The sequence below is a fragment of the Sphaerodactylus townsendi genome, linkage group LG13 (assembly GCF_021028975.2).
Source record: "Sphaerodactylus townsendi isolate TG3544 linkage group LG13, MPM_Stown_v2.3, whole genome shotgun sequence".
NCBI classification, from domain to species: domain Eukaryota; kingdom Metazoa; phylum Chordata; class Lepidosauria; order Squamata; family Sphaerodactylidae; genus Sphaerodactylus; species Sphaerodactylus townsendi.
Window position 1 is genome coordinate 46,284,897 of NC_059437.1, and position 15,478 is coordinate 46,300,374.

General features: G+C 45.2%; 1 protein-coding gene across 2 annotated transcripts; it reads left to right on the top strand.

Moving 5' to 3' along the window:
- Positions 1 to 1,420: 1,420 nt before the first annotated feature.
- On the top strand, positions 1,421 to 14,920 carry PGAM5 (PGAM family member 5, mitochondrial serine/threonine protein phosphatase). Of its 2 annotated transcripts, none has more exons than XM_048514889.1 (6): positions 1,421 to 1,856; positions 8,849 to 9,027; positions 9,798 to 9,923; positions 11,592 to 11,680; positions 12,245 to 12,378; positions 14,475 to 14,920. In XM_048514889.1, the coding sequence occupies exons 1-6, from the start codon at positions 1,582 to 1,584 to the stop codon at positions 14,623 to 14,625; spliced, it is 954 nt and encodes a 317-aa protein (XP_048370846.1). In that variant the 5' UTR covers positions 1,421 to 1,581; the 3' UTR covers positions 14,626 to 14,920. The 2 variants fall into 2 exon arrangements, with proteins under 2 accessions (XP_048370846.1, XP_048370847.1); XM_048514890.1 differs by having other exon boundaries at positions 12,248 to 12,378.
- Positions 14,921 to 15,478: the final 558 nt, after the last annotated feature.

Here is a 15,478-nt window from a genome sequence, read left to right on the forward strand (position 1 = left end):
CTTTACTAGTCCACATTTGCCTGCAGCACAATCAATTATGCATTTTAATGCTGTGTTTTATTGTGCTATATTGGGTTTACAATTTATATTACGATTATTTTACTCTATAGCAGTTATCTTTTTAAAAAGCGGAGAATAACATATAATCACGTTTAAGTTGTCCCAATATTCTTTGTGTGTGTGTGTGTGTGTGTGTATTGGCACAGGCATCTCAAAAAACAAAGTCTTATCTATGTATTGTCGAAGGCAATTGTTTCTTAAGCACAGGCATATGTGTTGTCGCCCCAGAGTCTGTTGCAGCAAAACTAAGCAGGCATTATAGAATCATGAAAGACAAGTCTGTCAATTGCCAAATAGCCAAGTTGATTAAAGCAGCAGTTTTCCAACCTTTTGATATGGTGGTGACCCACAAGTCCACATTTACTTGGTATGTTGACCCATCCAGTGAAAAGGTTTTTGGTGCCCTAGGCAGACTATGACTTTGGCATCCATCTAGTTAAGCACTCCATTTTCTACAGTGGTTAGCCAACAAACGTTGTGCAAAGGGCATAATACCTCTATTATCAACCTCAGGCAAGTGGCATTGCGACATACCAGCCTTTCTATTATGGAGGTGCTTAAACACTGTATGAACCAAGATGCTGGGTTAGATACACCATGGGTACCGTCCAGCGCCATCCCGGCTAGATCGCCCCTCTGCCAGGGGAAGTGCCCCAGGGAGGGCAAAGCCGCTGCCATGGCCAGTGCACTGCTCCCAGAAGCCAATTTGCGCCCCCTACTCCAGGTTTGGATAACGGTCTCAGTACCAACTTCAGACTAAAGGGGCCCTAGGCGGCGAACCTTTGGCACTCCAGATGTTATGGACTACAATTCCCATCAGCCCCAGCCCAATTGGCCATGCTGGCAAGGGCTGATGGGAATTGTAGTCCATAACATCTGGAGTGCCAAAGGTTCGCCACTAGGCTATTCCATTTGTGAGCCCCCTCCCAATCTCCCACTCTCACGACTAGAGGAAAATGGGGTCCACAAAATTAAGCCATGAAAGGGGGTCCACTTCAGTGAAGTCCTAGAAGGCCAACATCAATTCAGAAATCAACCCTAGCGTCGAGTTATCGACTTAAAGCAATATTATTCTGGAGCGGGGTGCAATGAGAATTACTGCAAGGGTTGCTCAGAGACTACAGCGTGTTACGACAGAGTGTGTAAGGAAGGCCTATGTCAGTGTCAAAAATAATATACATTAGGCAGGAGGCCTCCTCGATTTTGAGGCCCAGGCTTCGGCCTACAGGTAAACCTGGCCCCGCCTGGATTAGAACCCGGGCCAGTGTGGAAGGCGTCCCCCCCTCCCCTCAGAGCGCCCCCCTCCTCCTCAGGACCGCGGAGGAATCTTGTCCCGCGCGGCGCTCCGTCGAAGGCGGGAGCGGCCTCCTCTCTTGGCCTCGCCTTGCCTGGGCAAGGCCGGCCCGGGCGGCGCTGTGAGGGGGCGTGACGGGGCGGGCTGCCCGCTGCCGGCCGCCTCTGCCCGGATAAGACGGCGCTGCTTTCCCGCCGGTTTCCCTCGCCTTTCCCCCCCGCTCCTTCATGGCCTTCCGGCGGGTCGTCGCGGTGACAGCCGCCGCTTGCGGGCTGGCGGGCGGCACCGTCCTCCTGTCTTCGGTCGCCATCGGCAAGCAGCAGCCGCAGCCGGCGGGCAAGGCTGGGGGGGACGTTCCGGAGCCCGTCTCGGCGCCTCCACCCGCCGCCTCTCCGCAGGGGCTGCTGCTTCTGCCTTCGCCGGCCGCTTCTTGCCCCGCCGCTCCTGGGTGGCTCGAGAGGAGCAGCAACGGCTGCGGCTACTGGGACAACAACTGGGACAGGTACGAAGGGAGGGGGGAATGACTGGAAGAGCCGGTTCTCACGTGGAACTGGCAACCCGTGTCAGCCCGCCGTTGACGTGCGCGCAGGAAGACCAGGGGGGGGCTTTCGATACACGTGTATAGAGTTTCTGAATCATCACCCGGACCACAGGTGTCAAACTCGCGGCCCTCCAGATGTTATGGACTACAGTTCCCATCATCCCCTGCCAGCATAATGCATAGTCCATAACATCTGGAGGGCCGCGAGTTTGACACCTATGACCTGGACAGTTGCTAGCTGTTATTCTCAAACCCCCCCACCCACCCTCCCGGTTTTCTGTAGGGTCATTATCGATCTTAAACTGGAGTGCTGATTTTAATACACAATCTTTTTTTATGGGTCAGAGATAAGAGGTTGAGTTTACCTGTTGGGGCTTTAATAGTTGTGATTATTGTGGTTGTATCGTTTGTTGGAAGCCACTCTGAGCCCTGCTAGACAGGAAGGGCGGGATACAAATATAAACAATAAATAAAAGAATCAGGATGACTACTGTGTGCAAAGGGAACCAGGAACACAGAGTGGGTGATCCTTCTTATGATGTACAGATTGGTGTCTCTTGCAGCTGCAACCCAGTGTGTGTGACAACTAGTGTAGTCTTTGTTGATGATACACACTGTGCAACATTTCAGATATAGTTTTTTCGAGTTCTTTAATTACATAGTGTGACATTTAACCGTACACCATACAATTCTACTGTTTAAATTTTAAGAGACGGTGCCGATTCTAAGCAGAGTTGCTGTTAGATCTGGACCCTTGGAACCGTAAACGGACTGTGGATCTGTTGATCAGTAGAGTTTATTGGAAGGTAAGGAAGCAGCTAGCTTACAGGAAGCCAGCTCTGCAGGACCTGGCTTCAACACCCCCTTTATCCAACACCAATCCTCCTTCCCATTTTCCCAAAAAATGAGAGGCGGATTCCGCATGGGCCATTTTAGCAGGCAAGGAACATATATCTAAAGCAGTTACGTTGACAGGGATGCATTTGAACCTTTCAGATACCATCACCCACTAGTTTACAGCCCCAGCCTGGAGCCAGAAATGCACATCGATCATGACTACCATTCCTGACAGTTGCACCCTTTTAAATCCACTGACTTGTATGGCCTTACTAGAGCATGACACTGGGTAGTGTTGCACTATATAATTTTTTCTAAAAATTCATTTTATTTTAAAAAGCATTTTATTTTAGTCCAGTCTGCAGGGATGTCCTTGATTTACTATGGATGGGCTATGTCTATCACTCATCCAGCTAAAAGACAGTTAGTTAATAAAGTATATGCTACATCTGCATGTGGATCAACAGGAGTTCTGAATTAAGCCCTTTATGATTCCTGTCATTTTTATATTTGAAGAGTGTTTATAAGGATGGGTGAAAAACTTTGGCGCACATGTATTCTTTTTTGGTGTGCAGATTATCTAATTCAAGTGACGGCCTCTGTTAAAAGGGCACTCTGCTAGTACAAGGTGATAAGAGTGCCATTTAACAATCAGGATTTACTTTAATCCTTCCAGCTGCTCGTATGGTTGAAATGTGGATTCTAATCTGCATTGGCTTTTCTCAGTGTGGTACTGCATGGTTGTTTTTGCATTTTGAATAATTAAAACAGGGTGTGTGTGTGATTATGATCCTTGATAGGAATTGTCAAACTCGTATTCTAGTTTATTTTATGACTCACAGTGCCTGAAAATAGATTTATTTATATTTTTTAAATCCCAGTTCATTATGGTAAAAGGTCTGGGATCCGTGCCCTATGAGGAGAGACTTAGGGAGCTGGGTATGTTTAGTTTGGTGAAGAGAAGGTTAAGAGGTGACATGATGGCCATGTTGAGATATTTGAAGGGATGTCATGTTGATGAGGGAGCAAGCTTGTTTTCTGCTGCTCCAGAGACTAGGACCAGGAGGAATGGGTTCAAAGTGAAGGAAAAGAGATTCCACCTAAAGATCAGGAAAAACTTATTGACAGCAAGGGCTGTTTGACAGTGGAATGCACTACCTCGGAGTGTGGTAGACTCTCCTTCTTTAGATGTTTGTAAAGAGAGGCTGGATGGCCATATGTCAGGAGTGCTTTGATTGTGTGTTCTTGGACTGCAGGGGATTGGATGATGGCCCTTGAGGTCTCTTCCAGTTCTATGATTTATTTATTTTTTGGATTTATAGCCCGCCATTCTTGTCAAGATGGGTTCTTCCTGTAAAGAACAAGGCATTGTCGCTGGCCAAGTTTCTTAGTAATCTTTGTGGAAGAGTGGAGATTTGAACTTGAGTCCTTCTCCAGTCAAAGTCCAACATTCTACCCGCTGCATTGTGTTGGAATATAATTTTCTGGGTGGTGCAGAACACCAAAATATGTTCTTTTCTTTTTTTAAAAAAAGTTTTGTTTTATTGATTTTATAGGGAATTGGGAGGTTACAAAATATTTAGCATAACGAACAATAAAAAGACAAGGAGTTAGTGTGATAGTCCTACTCAGTGGAAAATATATCCACGTTATTGAAAAATAAAAAAAAAGATAAGAAAGGGAGAAAATAAGAAAGGGAGAAAAAGAATAAGAAGAACTAAAGAGTAGAGGGAAGCTGTTTTTGAGAGCGCAACGGTTCACCCACACTGCTGATTCTGGATTTTATCAGAACTAGTGGGTCTAAAATCCAGACCCTTCCAGTCCATCTGTAAAATTCAAAATCTCCAATATCTGGGGAGGTGAGAGCTAAGAAAAAACTTGCTCTGCAGCCAGTAGAATAGCCCCTATCCGTAATATGTAATCCGAAAGCTCACAAAGGTTCAACCAGCTTGAAACGTTATTTCACCAAAATATGGTTGAAAGGTGCATGATGCTAAGGAGATAACAGGTCTGGTTAGAACCCGGATGGAAGATCTGTATACATGCTGATTGATAAAATGAGTTTTAAATTTACTATCTTCCATTGAAACCCCTCCTATGGGGATTGCTCAAAAGTTCATGGGTACCATGTATCAGTGGTTTGGACTGCAAACTTTCAGTCAGGGGGACTGCTTGCATGTGTATGAAACTATTTTGGTCTTGTAGGTTCATATCACAGCTAACAACAAATGCAACAAATACAGTGCATCCAATTAGTATGAGGGATCCCATTGCACTTCTCCATCAGTTTGCTGAATATGAAGGAACATAGCTATTCCCTGGAATTTGTCCTTCCTTTGGGGCAGAATTGTAGTATGTGAGTCCTAATGAAGTGTGAGCTGTTGTTTACATTTTGGCCTTGTTTGTTGAAATGCTGTTGTGCCTGGGGTGAAGGGTGGAAATTGGGCCGTGTGCTAATCATCTCCGATAGGAAGAGGATTCATTCAGTTAAACTCCAAGGCAATTTAAATGGGTATGGACTTACAGTTTTGGCTTAAACACCCTTGACCTAAAAAATAATCCTAAAATGTAACCCAGCAGACATAATTTATTTCTTATTTAATACATTCTGTGGCAACTCTGCTGTTAATTCCTTTTGATCCTTGAATCCCCAGTAATAGGCCTTATACATACAGCACTTTTTACTTTATGATTTCCCAAGTAATAGCTTTTCAAAGAGTTCTGTATCATCTCCTTTGTTTCTGGAGATACCGTTTGGGTTCACCAACAGAGCTGGGGTCTGCATTTATGGCATAACTTGTCTTTCCAAGTGTTCAAGATGATGTAGAATCATTTGAAACAGGAGACCTCTGATATACTTGATTAGATCATAGAGACATAGAGTTGGAAGGGGCCATAAATGCCATTTAGTCCAACCCCCTGTCAATTCAGGATCAGGCTAAAGTATCCCTGACAGGTTTCTGACCAGCGGATACTACCAGTGAGGGGGATCTCACCATACCCAGAAGTCTCACCATACCCAGAAGCTGAACAACTTACTGTAATCCTTCCCCCCCCCCCACACACACACACACAACAATTTTCAGCTCTACTGGTACTTTTCTGCACATAATTTATACTCGTTACTGCAAGTCCTCTGCTGCTCGCAAGAACAACTCCCTGAGTGACAGTCTCTCAGACACTTAAAGAGAGCAACACTGTGCCCCCCCCCCCCCACATCCTCTTTTTCAGACTGAACCTTCCCAAGTCCCTTGGGGCTTGTCTCCAGGCTGCTCTCCTCTGCACCTGTGGCATTCTGCCCCCGTCCTTTTTGAAGCGAGATCTCTAGAACGGCACACAGTATTTCAAAAGAGAATGAAATGAAACGTGCAGCTGGACGAATCAGAGGGGACCTGCTTAGGGGCAGAAACTTAGCCTCTGTGGTGAGCTAAGAATCCTTTGTCCCTATTCTGCTCCCGGGGAGGTCCATTGTTCTGAATTTGTGCTCCGTGGTATCACACAACATACTTCCTCCTGGGGAAAACCGGGCATTCAGGCCCCTGTAATTCCATTCCACCACCCTTCTGCTGTTAGTAGCCCTGGGTTTCAATCTTTCTGCTAGCTGAGTGCAACACTTCATCTAGCAAAATGGTTCTGGCTCATGAAAACAAATGCCATAATAAATATGTTAAACTTTGAGATGCTGCTAGAAGCCAAAATGCACTGTAACTAATCTGTGAAATATGGAAGGGTGACCCCTCATCTTAGCTTGAGGAGAAATGATTAGCTTGATTTAGGAAGCCAGGGACGGGAAATTACTCTGCAAGAATTAATGGGGGAGGAAAAAAATAACAGATGAATCACTTCCAGACTGCCATGATAAACAGTTTTGGAAATAGTACTTGATAGTCTGGCATGACCTACTGAACAAAACGTAGTAGCTTTTGAGGCTGTTCATTGCTTTCCCCTGTGTAAAAAAATCTTAAACCATTTGGAAGAATTGGCATGCGTTTGATTCAATAACTTTTTCAAGAGCGAGATTTTGGAAGCCAGTTCATGCTTTCTGATCTCCAGCCTATCGGCCCCATCCAAAGGGCGGGGGGATAAATAAGCTACTGGGGACGGTGTGGGGCTAAACTGGAGGATTTGCCCTCCTCAGGGCACTTGCCCCAGCGGAGGGGGGTATCCATTGATGGGCAGCCACCATGGCTCTCCATGCTGGTGGAACGCAGTGCTGAGTGAAATGAAACCATTTCTCCTTGCGCTGTCACTGGTGAAGCAGGAACGGTCTGGAGACATGACTGGGGGTGGGAGGAACCGACAGTAGTTGGCTTCTACCCAGCTGCTGCCTCTGTTATGCTTGCAGCTGGGTCTTTGGACTTATGCCATCTTTTCAATGGCATAACTCCATTAAGCCCAATGTGGGCTTTCTGGTGGCAGGGAGGCTTTTTTGTGTTTTCTGCCTCCCATGCCGCTGGAAAGCCCCCTTGGGAATGGCGAGGCGGAGTGGCTGTGTCACTGCACCCAGGCACCCAACCCTTTGGACGGCACCGTATGTTTTATTGTTTGCATAAAGGAAAACGTATAAATATGAGGGTCATTGCTGCCGGGCTTGAATCATAAGATTTCTAGGTAAATGTGACTGTTTTTAATAGCAACCGTACGTATTTGCAATGGTGTTACTTTGGGGATTCAGGAAGGTATATCCTAACCATCCTATAAAATATTTGCACATTTCTTAAGACTGCACCACTTAATATTTCTTTTAACTGTAGAGTCAGCTGCTCTGAGTGGTACGTTTTGCAATCTTGACTGATATGTCGTGCCTTCTCAACCTAGTGAAATGCTAACTAGAAGATGAATGGGCGGCTGGGCTGTAGAACTACTTTCCAGCAAACTGTAAACGTAGATTGGGCACATGCCATGGTAGGAATCCTTTGCTGTAGGCTTTTTGGCAGCCACCTAATTCTATTCTAGAAGCTAAAGAGATTAGTGGTTTTCGTATAAGGTCTATTTCTGTGCTTAATGAAATTTGGAGGCCCAAGAAATTTAGTGCCAAGAACTCTGTTTGCTGTACCGCTAAAAGCCAAGGCAGCAAAAGGAAATGAAAAATGAACTGGTCTGTAAGCAAAGTGAAGGATTAAAGGTCTTTAGGTTTTAGCTTCTACCACCATCAGTCTGGATTTTTTCAAGGGACAAGATGATGCAATCAGAGTGTTGCATTAAATGGTCCAGAAAACATGCATCAGCAAATAGTCCCAGATACCCGGAAGCTTAATGTTTGTTCCATAGCTGTGTTCTTTGCACAGCAGCTTCTCCTCACAAACTCCTGCTAAATGGCAAAACATTTTTGTGATCGGTTAGGCTTGCATAATCCTATTGTGATATTGCATGGAGGTGGTGTTGGTCAAAGGATAAAGGTCAAAAATCTCTTGGGTTGGTTGTGCCCAATCTCTTTGGGCATTTCTAAGTACAATATTTCTTTGGAGATCTGTGATAGGGCAAAGAACCCTACCTCTAAAACATCACTAATTGCCCCACGGTGCTTAAATTTATTTTTGTGTACGTTACCTTTTCTCTTTGGACTTGCAAACTGTTGCCAGGCCAGCCTGTCCCTCTCTGTCCTCTCTTTCAAAACTTGGAGATGAGGCTTGCTGCTTTCAGCTTTTCCTGTCTCCTCCTATGAGTCCTGTCTTCTCATAATGTGACCAAAATACAGTACAGTAGCCTCAGTTGGGTCATTTTTAGCTTCTAGGGACAATTCAGGCTTGATTTGATCTAGAACCCCGTTATTTATCTTTGTGGCAGTCCATGGGATCAGTAAAAGTCTCCTCCAACACCTCATTTCAAACGAGTCAACATTTTCCTGCCAGCTTTCTTCATTGCCTAACTTTCACACCCATATGTACTAATAGGGGATACTGTAATATGAATTATTTTGACCTTGGTTGCCAGCAACGCTTGAGTTTTTAAAGGAGGACTTGTCTGAGGGGTGATTGAGGATGTTGGTACAATCCAAACTGAAGCTTATGCATGTGGCTGCAAGAACCTGTGTTGCCGAAGTGAACGCAGCTGCGCATATTCAGCTACCCTAGTATGTGTTGGTACAAAGCGGTAACTTTTGAAATTGCTTTCAGGAGAGAACCAGTGGCTCTTATTAATCTGAAAAAGAAAAATGAGGAGACCGGGGAACAGGAGCTCTCCTCTCGTCTGCACCACTACAAAGCAAAAGCTACTAGGCACATATTCCTGATACGCCACTCGCAGTACAACTTGGATGGGCAAGTGGATAGAGACAGAACTCTGACTCACCTGGGTATGTACGTCTGCCACTTCCTGAGTTTTGCATGCTTGTGCTTGTTGTCAATAGAGCCTGTAGAATGCGTGTTACAACCTGCGGAGACACTTTGAACCTGTGTTGGAAAAGAAGTCTGCTCCTGTGTGGTAACAGTTGTTATTTTAGGTATTTAAAACATGGTAGTAGATAAGTCGTGTAAATTACTACTCTGGGTGACGGTTGCTTGCACTCTGCATGCCCAGACACTTATTTGTGATTCGTTATACATAGTAAATTTAAGCAGCCTCTCCAGAGATCTGCATGAGGTGACTCATGAAGTGAAAATAAAATGGTCTTAAATTCTATGTTCATTGCAGGCAGAAAAACCGTATTCAGCAGCAGGAACATAGTTTAGTAGGGAACATAAAAGAACACTTGGCTTTCTGGCCCCAGTGCTAGCTGGCTTCTACTCGTCCTCTAATACAAGGGGAGAAAATTAGTTATGTAGGCAAATCCCATGATTCAGCTCAGTGTTTAACATATTGCTGAGCCAAGCCAATAGGGTTGTTGGTAGGATAGATTGTCAATGTAGGACTCCACCCCAAAGTGTTAACAGTCGATTTGTTTTCTTAATGGTGGAGATGGGGCAGCTTTGTACTAAATGTGGCATTTTACTCTGAAAATCTTGCATGTTTTTGTAAACAGACAAAAGGGGGAGAGCTATACCAGTGTTTCTGTTTTTCTGTAAAAGTGCCAAAGAAATGCATAGCTGAAAGTATTAGCAACTCATGCGTAATCCTGCTCCCTAGGCCGTGAACAAGCGGAGTTGACAGGGAAAAGGCTAGCCAGCTTGGGACTGAAATTTGATAAAATCGTACACTCCTCTATGACCAGAGCTTCTGAAACAACCAACATCATCAGCAAGCATCTTCCGGGTGAGTGCTCCTGTTGGGGTAGAATTTCTGCTAAATAGCTTGTGTGGTTTTCAGCCAGTTGTTGGAAGGAAAGTCGCACCTGGTGCTGCTCTACAACGTGCTGGACAAAGCATGCATGCAGTTCTGCAACTTGCTTCTGCTTGGAGAAAGGGGGAAAAATGTTTGAATATAGTTCTTCCCCATGCACATTGCAAGACACAAAAGCCCTTTTGCATGTAGAAGACCCCAGCCGTTTGTGATAAACCCTGGGCACATAATAAACTTTTTCAAAGACCAAAAATGGCTGCTGTAAATGAAGGAAACGGCTGCAAGCTGATATCTGCACTTTAGTCTTTGTTTTTAGTTCACTTTTTGGATTCTTCCCCCTTAAGCTTTATATGACTTATCCTAACCGACAGCATACTCAGTCTGGAGCAGTTAACTACAGTACTGCCCTTGAACCAAAGAGCAGTAACTAGACTGGTTTTCAGGCTGTCCTGACAAATGTGGTCAAGGACACCAGCTTTGTAACTGGTGGCTCCTGTAACTTAAATAGTGGGGCAGAAAACACAATTATCAGTGATGGCAACCTGTCGTGATTGATGCAGGTTGTTTGACAGCTCTTGATGGAAATTTCCCCTGGTAAAATGCACATGGGCTCTGACATTAAAAGGTCAGCAATGTTGGCGACCATGAGAGGGACTGGCAGGGTTTGATATTGGCTTAGTGGTCTGATGTTTTCTAAAAGCTCACAGCTCTGTTGAAGGAGCAAAAGGTTCAGAGGATGGAGCTTCCCATGCAATAAATGCTCTGATGAAGGACTCAAAAAGTTGTAGGCTATGCAGCTGGCAGGAGTGTGTTAGAACAAACACGTGTGCATTTGGGATGGCTTTGAGGAGCAAAGGGTGACTGAGATACAGCATATTCATCAGCGAGGAAACGAAACAAGGTCCAGCTGCCATAAATCATGCAGGAAGGATTTCAAAACACCTTTGAACTTCAACCCTTGGAGAAGGACTATAACATTATCTCAGGGGGGCAGCAGCGTTCCTACAGATTTGGCTAGAAAGATTAGGTGCTCTGCCTTAGGTTTGCTATCCAGTCTGTGGGCCTTCAGGAGCAGATTTTAGTAATGCTCAGAAATGCACAAGCGATGAAACCACTAGAAACTAGATAAGGCAAACATGTGAAGACCCTGAATCCCAGTGCCACGGGGCAACATCGGGGAAGGCTTCCGTCTCTCTGCCCCTGCTGTTGGACCTCCAGAGAAACTGGTTGGCCACTGTGTGAGACAGGATGCTAGACTAGATGGACAACTGGTCTGAACCAGAAGCGCTTTTATTATATTCTTATGTTCTTAAATGCAGAGAACACTTAGGGAATGAAGTGTGCCTTATTGGGGAGTGAGAAGCGGCATTGTGGACACATAGCCAAGAATGTCCTAGTATAAGTGCCTTAAATAAAATAAAGTGGTGTGTTGGAAGCTGTAGGAGGACAGAGTAGAAAGATATTGTGATAGGTTAAGATAGGGGAGGGGAGGACGCCATCAGCAGACCGTGTCTGCTAATCCAGTGGCTTTTGTGGAATTTTGTGCTGGGGCTGGCACCTGAAGAAGTCTCTTGTAAAAACTGCACCATATTCCTGGGCTCAGAGGCTTGCTTTGCAACGCGTGTGTGTTTTGCTCCTCAGGGGTGAAGAAAGTGAGCACTGACCTGCTGTGTGAGGGAGCTCCGATTGAGCCAAACCCTCCCATCTCTCACTGGAAGCCAGAAGCTGTGGTAAGAGTTTTGGATGACTGATTGCTGCAGTAGTGTTTAATCTTGTGCTGTAATTCCAAATAGCTAAGACAGATTTCCTCAGTCTTTTTTGACCCACCGAACATGTGTTTTTCTAGCACAGATTCCCTCAAATTGCATCCTATCTCTTGATCTAGCCTGAGTAGCTTTTTATTCCAAAGAATGAGGCCCACCCCAGTCATGGTCTGGCTCTTGCTGTACTGCAACCTCTGTAAATCAAAGAATATAAGGAAATAAGAGGCATGTATTGAATTGCTTCTTGGTTACTGAGGACCCTCAGTACCTGCAAACCTGGTCCATTGAGAGTCTTGCGGTCCCTGTGAATAGGTGGGTTGCTACATTCAGCACCATCTGACACTTCCTGACTTCCTCTGGACTCTGTTGTTGTAATCCAGGACTTTTTAGTATGGTCAGTATTCCTTAGGGTTTGTCGAGAAGACAGAATACTTTTCAGCTGCCAACTCTGACCTTGCAAGGTGAAGATGAAAAGAACGTTCTCTTTTTAAAAAGCATATCCCTGTCAAATGACTTTTCATCTGTCCTCAGCAGTATTATGAAGACGGGGCTCGCATCGAAGCTGCGTTTCGAAACTACATCCATAGAGCTGATGTGAAGCAGGAAGAGGATAGCTACGAAATCTTTGTCTGTCATGCCAATGTCATCCGGTATATAGTATGCAGGTAATTATGGGACTGAAATAATCTGCCGGGGAGGGCGGAGGTACCCGCTGAGAGAGCGGCTCTTCAATTGGGTCAAGGAAGGGGTGGCCGACATATGGTGATCCAGATGTTCATGGACTACAATTCCCATCAGACCCTGCCCATGCTGGCAGGGGCTGATGGAAATTGTAGTCCATGAACATCTGGATCACCATAGGTTGGCCACTCCTGCTAGGGCATTGCACAGCAGTCTGTTAGTGCTGAGCAATCGGATGCACTTACAGGTTTAAGGTACTTGGGAAGGATCAGCACCCAGTATTGTATGAACAGCTGCCCACTCAACATATGATTGCCAGATTAATTTTAAGCTTTTGCTGTAATCCCCGATTTTGAGTACAGATTTCAAAATAACAGTCCTTCCATACTAAATTAATTTTGATGTTAAAAATGGGAAAAAAACATGAGAACATGAAGCTTTTTTCTCTTGCTCTGGCTTGCAGAAATTTCAAATCACCTACCAAAGAGTAGGTTGTTTCCTGGTATTCCTGACAGTGCCATGATATTAACAGGGTAGACCCCACCCATCCATACTTTCTGAATTCTCAGTCCAGGTGGTGTCTGTTGCCTTGTAGAGTCAAAATAAATTTCTTTAGAACATTTCACATTAAACAGCCCAAAAAAAGCAGAGCTGAAACTGGATAAGAATTAATTATCATACGGCTCAGTAACCTTCTAGCTCCTAAGTAGGTTTTCCCTTCTGGCTTCTCCTTTGCAAAGCACAGTGAATGCTCTTGGTGTTGTATCCGGTTAACTCTGCCACCTGTAGCATAGCAAAACTGCTCAACTGTACTGAAGGTGTAAAGAAACAGACAGTGCTGTTTAGATTGCCTGTGTTGGAAAGACAGCAGTGAGCAGTGAGAGCTGTTGTAATGGTTAAAGATCTAAAAGCCGCAGTGGCGGCTGTAGTTACGCTATATGCTCTGAATGGTCTTGTGTAGCATGGTGTAGTGGTTAAGAGCAGGTGGATTCTAATCTGGAGAACCGGGTTTGATTCCCCACTCCTCCACCTGAGTGGCAGAGGCTTATCTGGTGAACCAGATGTTTCCACACTCCTCCATTCCTGCTGGGTGACCTTGGGCTAGTCACAGTTCACTCAGAGCTCTCTCAACCCCACCTACCTCACCAGGTGTCTATTGTGGGGAGAGGAAGGGAAAGGAGCTTTTAGGCCACTTTGAGTCTCCTTACAGGAGAGAAAGGTGGGGAATAAACCCAAACTTTTCTTCTTGTTGTATTAAGGCTCTGCAGAATGGGAATGTGTAGAGCATCCCTTCTGTGAGCTGTGTCACAGAACCTAGCATGCCAATTCATTTGTTAAAGGAATTTAAGATTGTTCTCAGTAGGCCATACTTGATGTGACTGCAGGAGCCATCTGGAAGCAGTAACTTCAACTAAATGGCACGATCACGCCAGCCTCCTTTGAGCCAGAGGTCTTTTATGTCTCAAGTCAAAAGCTCCACCTGCTTTTTTTTTTGTAATTAACAGAGGTTGAGAAGAGACAGATAGACAGGTAATTGAACCTCAGTCCCGTTCTTAGAAATGAAGCCCAGTAACATGTTCAAATGAGACCTGGAATGAAAGGCGAGAGGTTACAGAATGTCTATTACAGGTGGGCTCCCTTTGAAGCATGGCGTTTGTGCTGTGGACTGTTCTTCTGTAACTTCCCATCAGAACATGACTCTTGCCCCACACAGAGAAGTTGAAAATCATTTTAAGCATTAGGTCCATACTGTTAGTTTTACCAGCATCTTCTATCTTCTATGTGAAAAGTCCACAAATTACTTTAAATCCCTTCCCAGTAATCATGCCCATCTGTTAACTCAAATTTGAAATTACCAGCGGTGTGTGCTTGCATGCAGTGGCCGCATTTAACCAGATTAATGTGCAAGCCATAATGGGCACACCAACTGTGTTGGCATAAAACAGATGGTGTGTTAAAGCTCTCTCACAGAGCTGTCCTGTTCTAATGTGCGCAAACAGGAACTATCGGCTTCCTGATGGATGCCTCTGGATTAGTTCAGGTCATTACAGTAACTGCTTTCCCCTCTCTGTACGTGTAGAGCGTTGCAGTTTCCTCCCGAAGGCTGGCTTCGGATGTCTCTCAACAATGGCAGCATTACTCAGTTGGTGATCCGTCCTAGTGGCAGAGTGGCACTTCGAATGCTCGGGGACACGGGGTTTATGCCTCCAGAGAAAATCACACGCACCTGAGTGAGCAAGAGGAGTGTCTTTCTGGAGCCACCTGGAGATTGTCTCTGCCCACACGTGTCACCTTGGTACAAAGCTGCGGCTTGGTAAGATACTGAGTTTCAAAACTCTGCTTAACATAACGGCTACCCCCCGCCTCACTTCTGCATCAGCACGAAGGCCTTCCAACATGGAAAAGGGCACAAGTGGAGAGATGGCACTGTTGACGTGTTCCACCAAGTGCTGCCGTACATCCTCTGGTCGGCTTGCTGGACTTTCCTGCTCTATCGAAGTGAATGGAGCTACTGCACCAGTCCGTGGGACAGAAAGACAGGAATATACCTACTTAGCAGCTGACATGAGAGCAACCCTTGTCTTGCTGCAATAGGAACACTCCTCTGGCATTTAACCAAAGCTTATTCCTGTGCACAAAGAATTTTTTCTCCCTCTGCCGGGAGAGTAAGTACCCATTCTTTATTCCGTCAGTAAATCAGAAACTATTGTGGTGTCTAAGTAAATACCAAGGCTGGACCTGTGGGAAGGGAAATGGTGTTGTATCCAAGTGTAGCTAACTGTTTAATAGCTTTAGGACTTGTCACGCTCTTTAACTCTTCCTGCACCTGTCAGCTGTGGCAGGTTAGAATGTTATAAAAGCAAAAGAATTCTGGGTAGGAGGGCCTCTTCTCCCCTGTAGCTCTTCATGTAAACTAAATGGTATCTGGAAAGTTAGGTGAACTCTTCTGTGATATTCTGGGTAAAGGTAATCAAAAACAGAATGCCACTGCTTTTTCCCCTTCATCCCCCACAACAGAAATGGTCTTTTAAACAGGTGAGCTCTTTTGCCCTACAGGCACCTCTTCACGGCTAGGCTAAAAGG

Bases quoted from the DNA above. Each gene is read 5' to 3' on its own strand.
- PGAM5 (XM_048514889.1), top strand. From the start codon at position 1,582: ATGGCCTTCCGGCGGGTCGTCGCGGTGACAGCCGCCGCTTGCGGGCTG. The intron at 9,028-9,797 runs GTATGTACGTCT...CCTGCTCCCTAG, and splicing joins CAGAACTCTGACTCACCTGG to GCCGTGAACAAGCGGAGTTG. The intron at 12,379-14,474 runs GTAATTATGGGA...CTGTACGTGTAG, and splicing joins ATCCGGTATATAGTATGCAG to AGCGTTGCAGTTTCCTCCCG.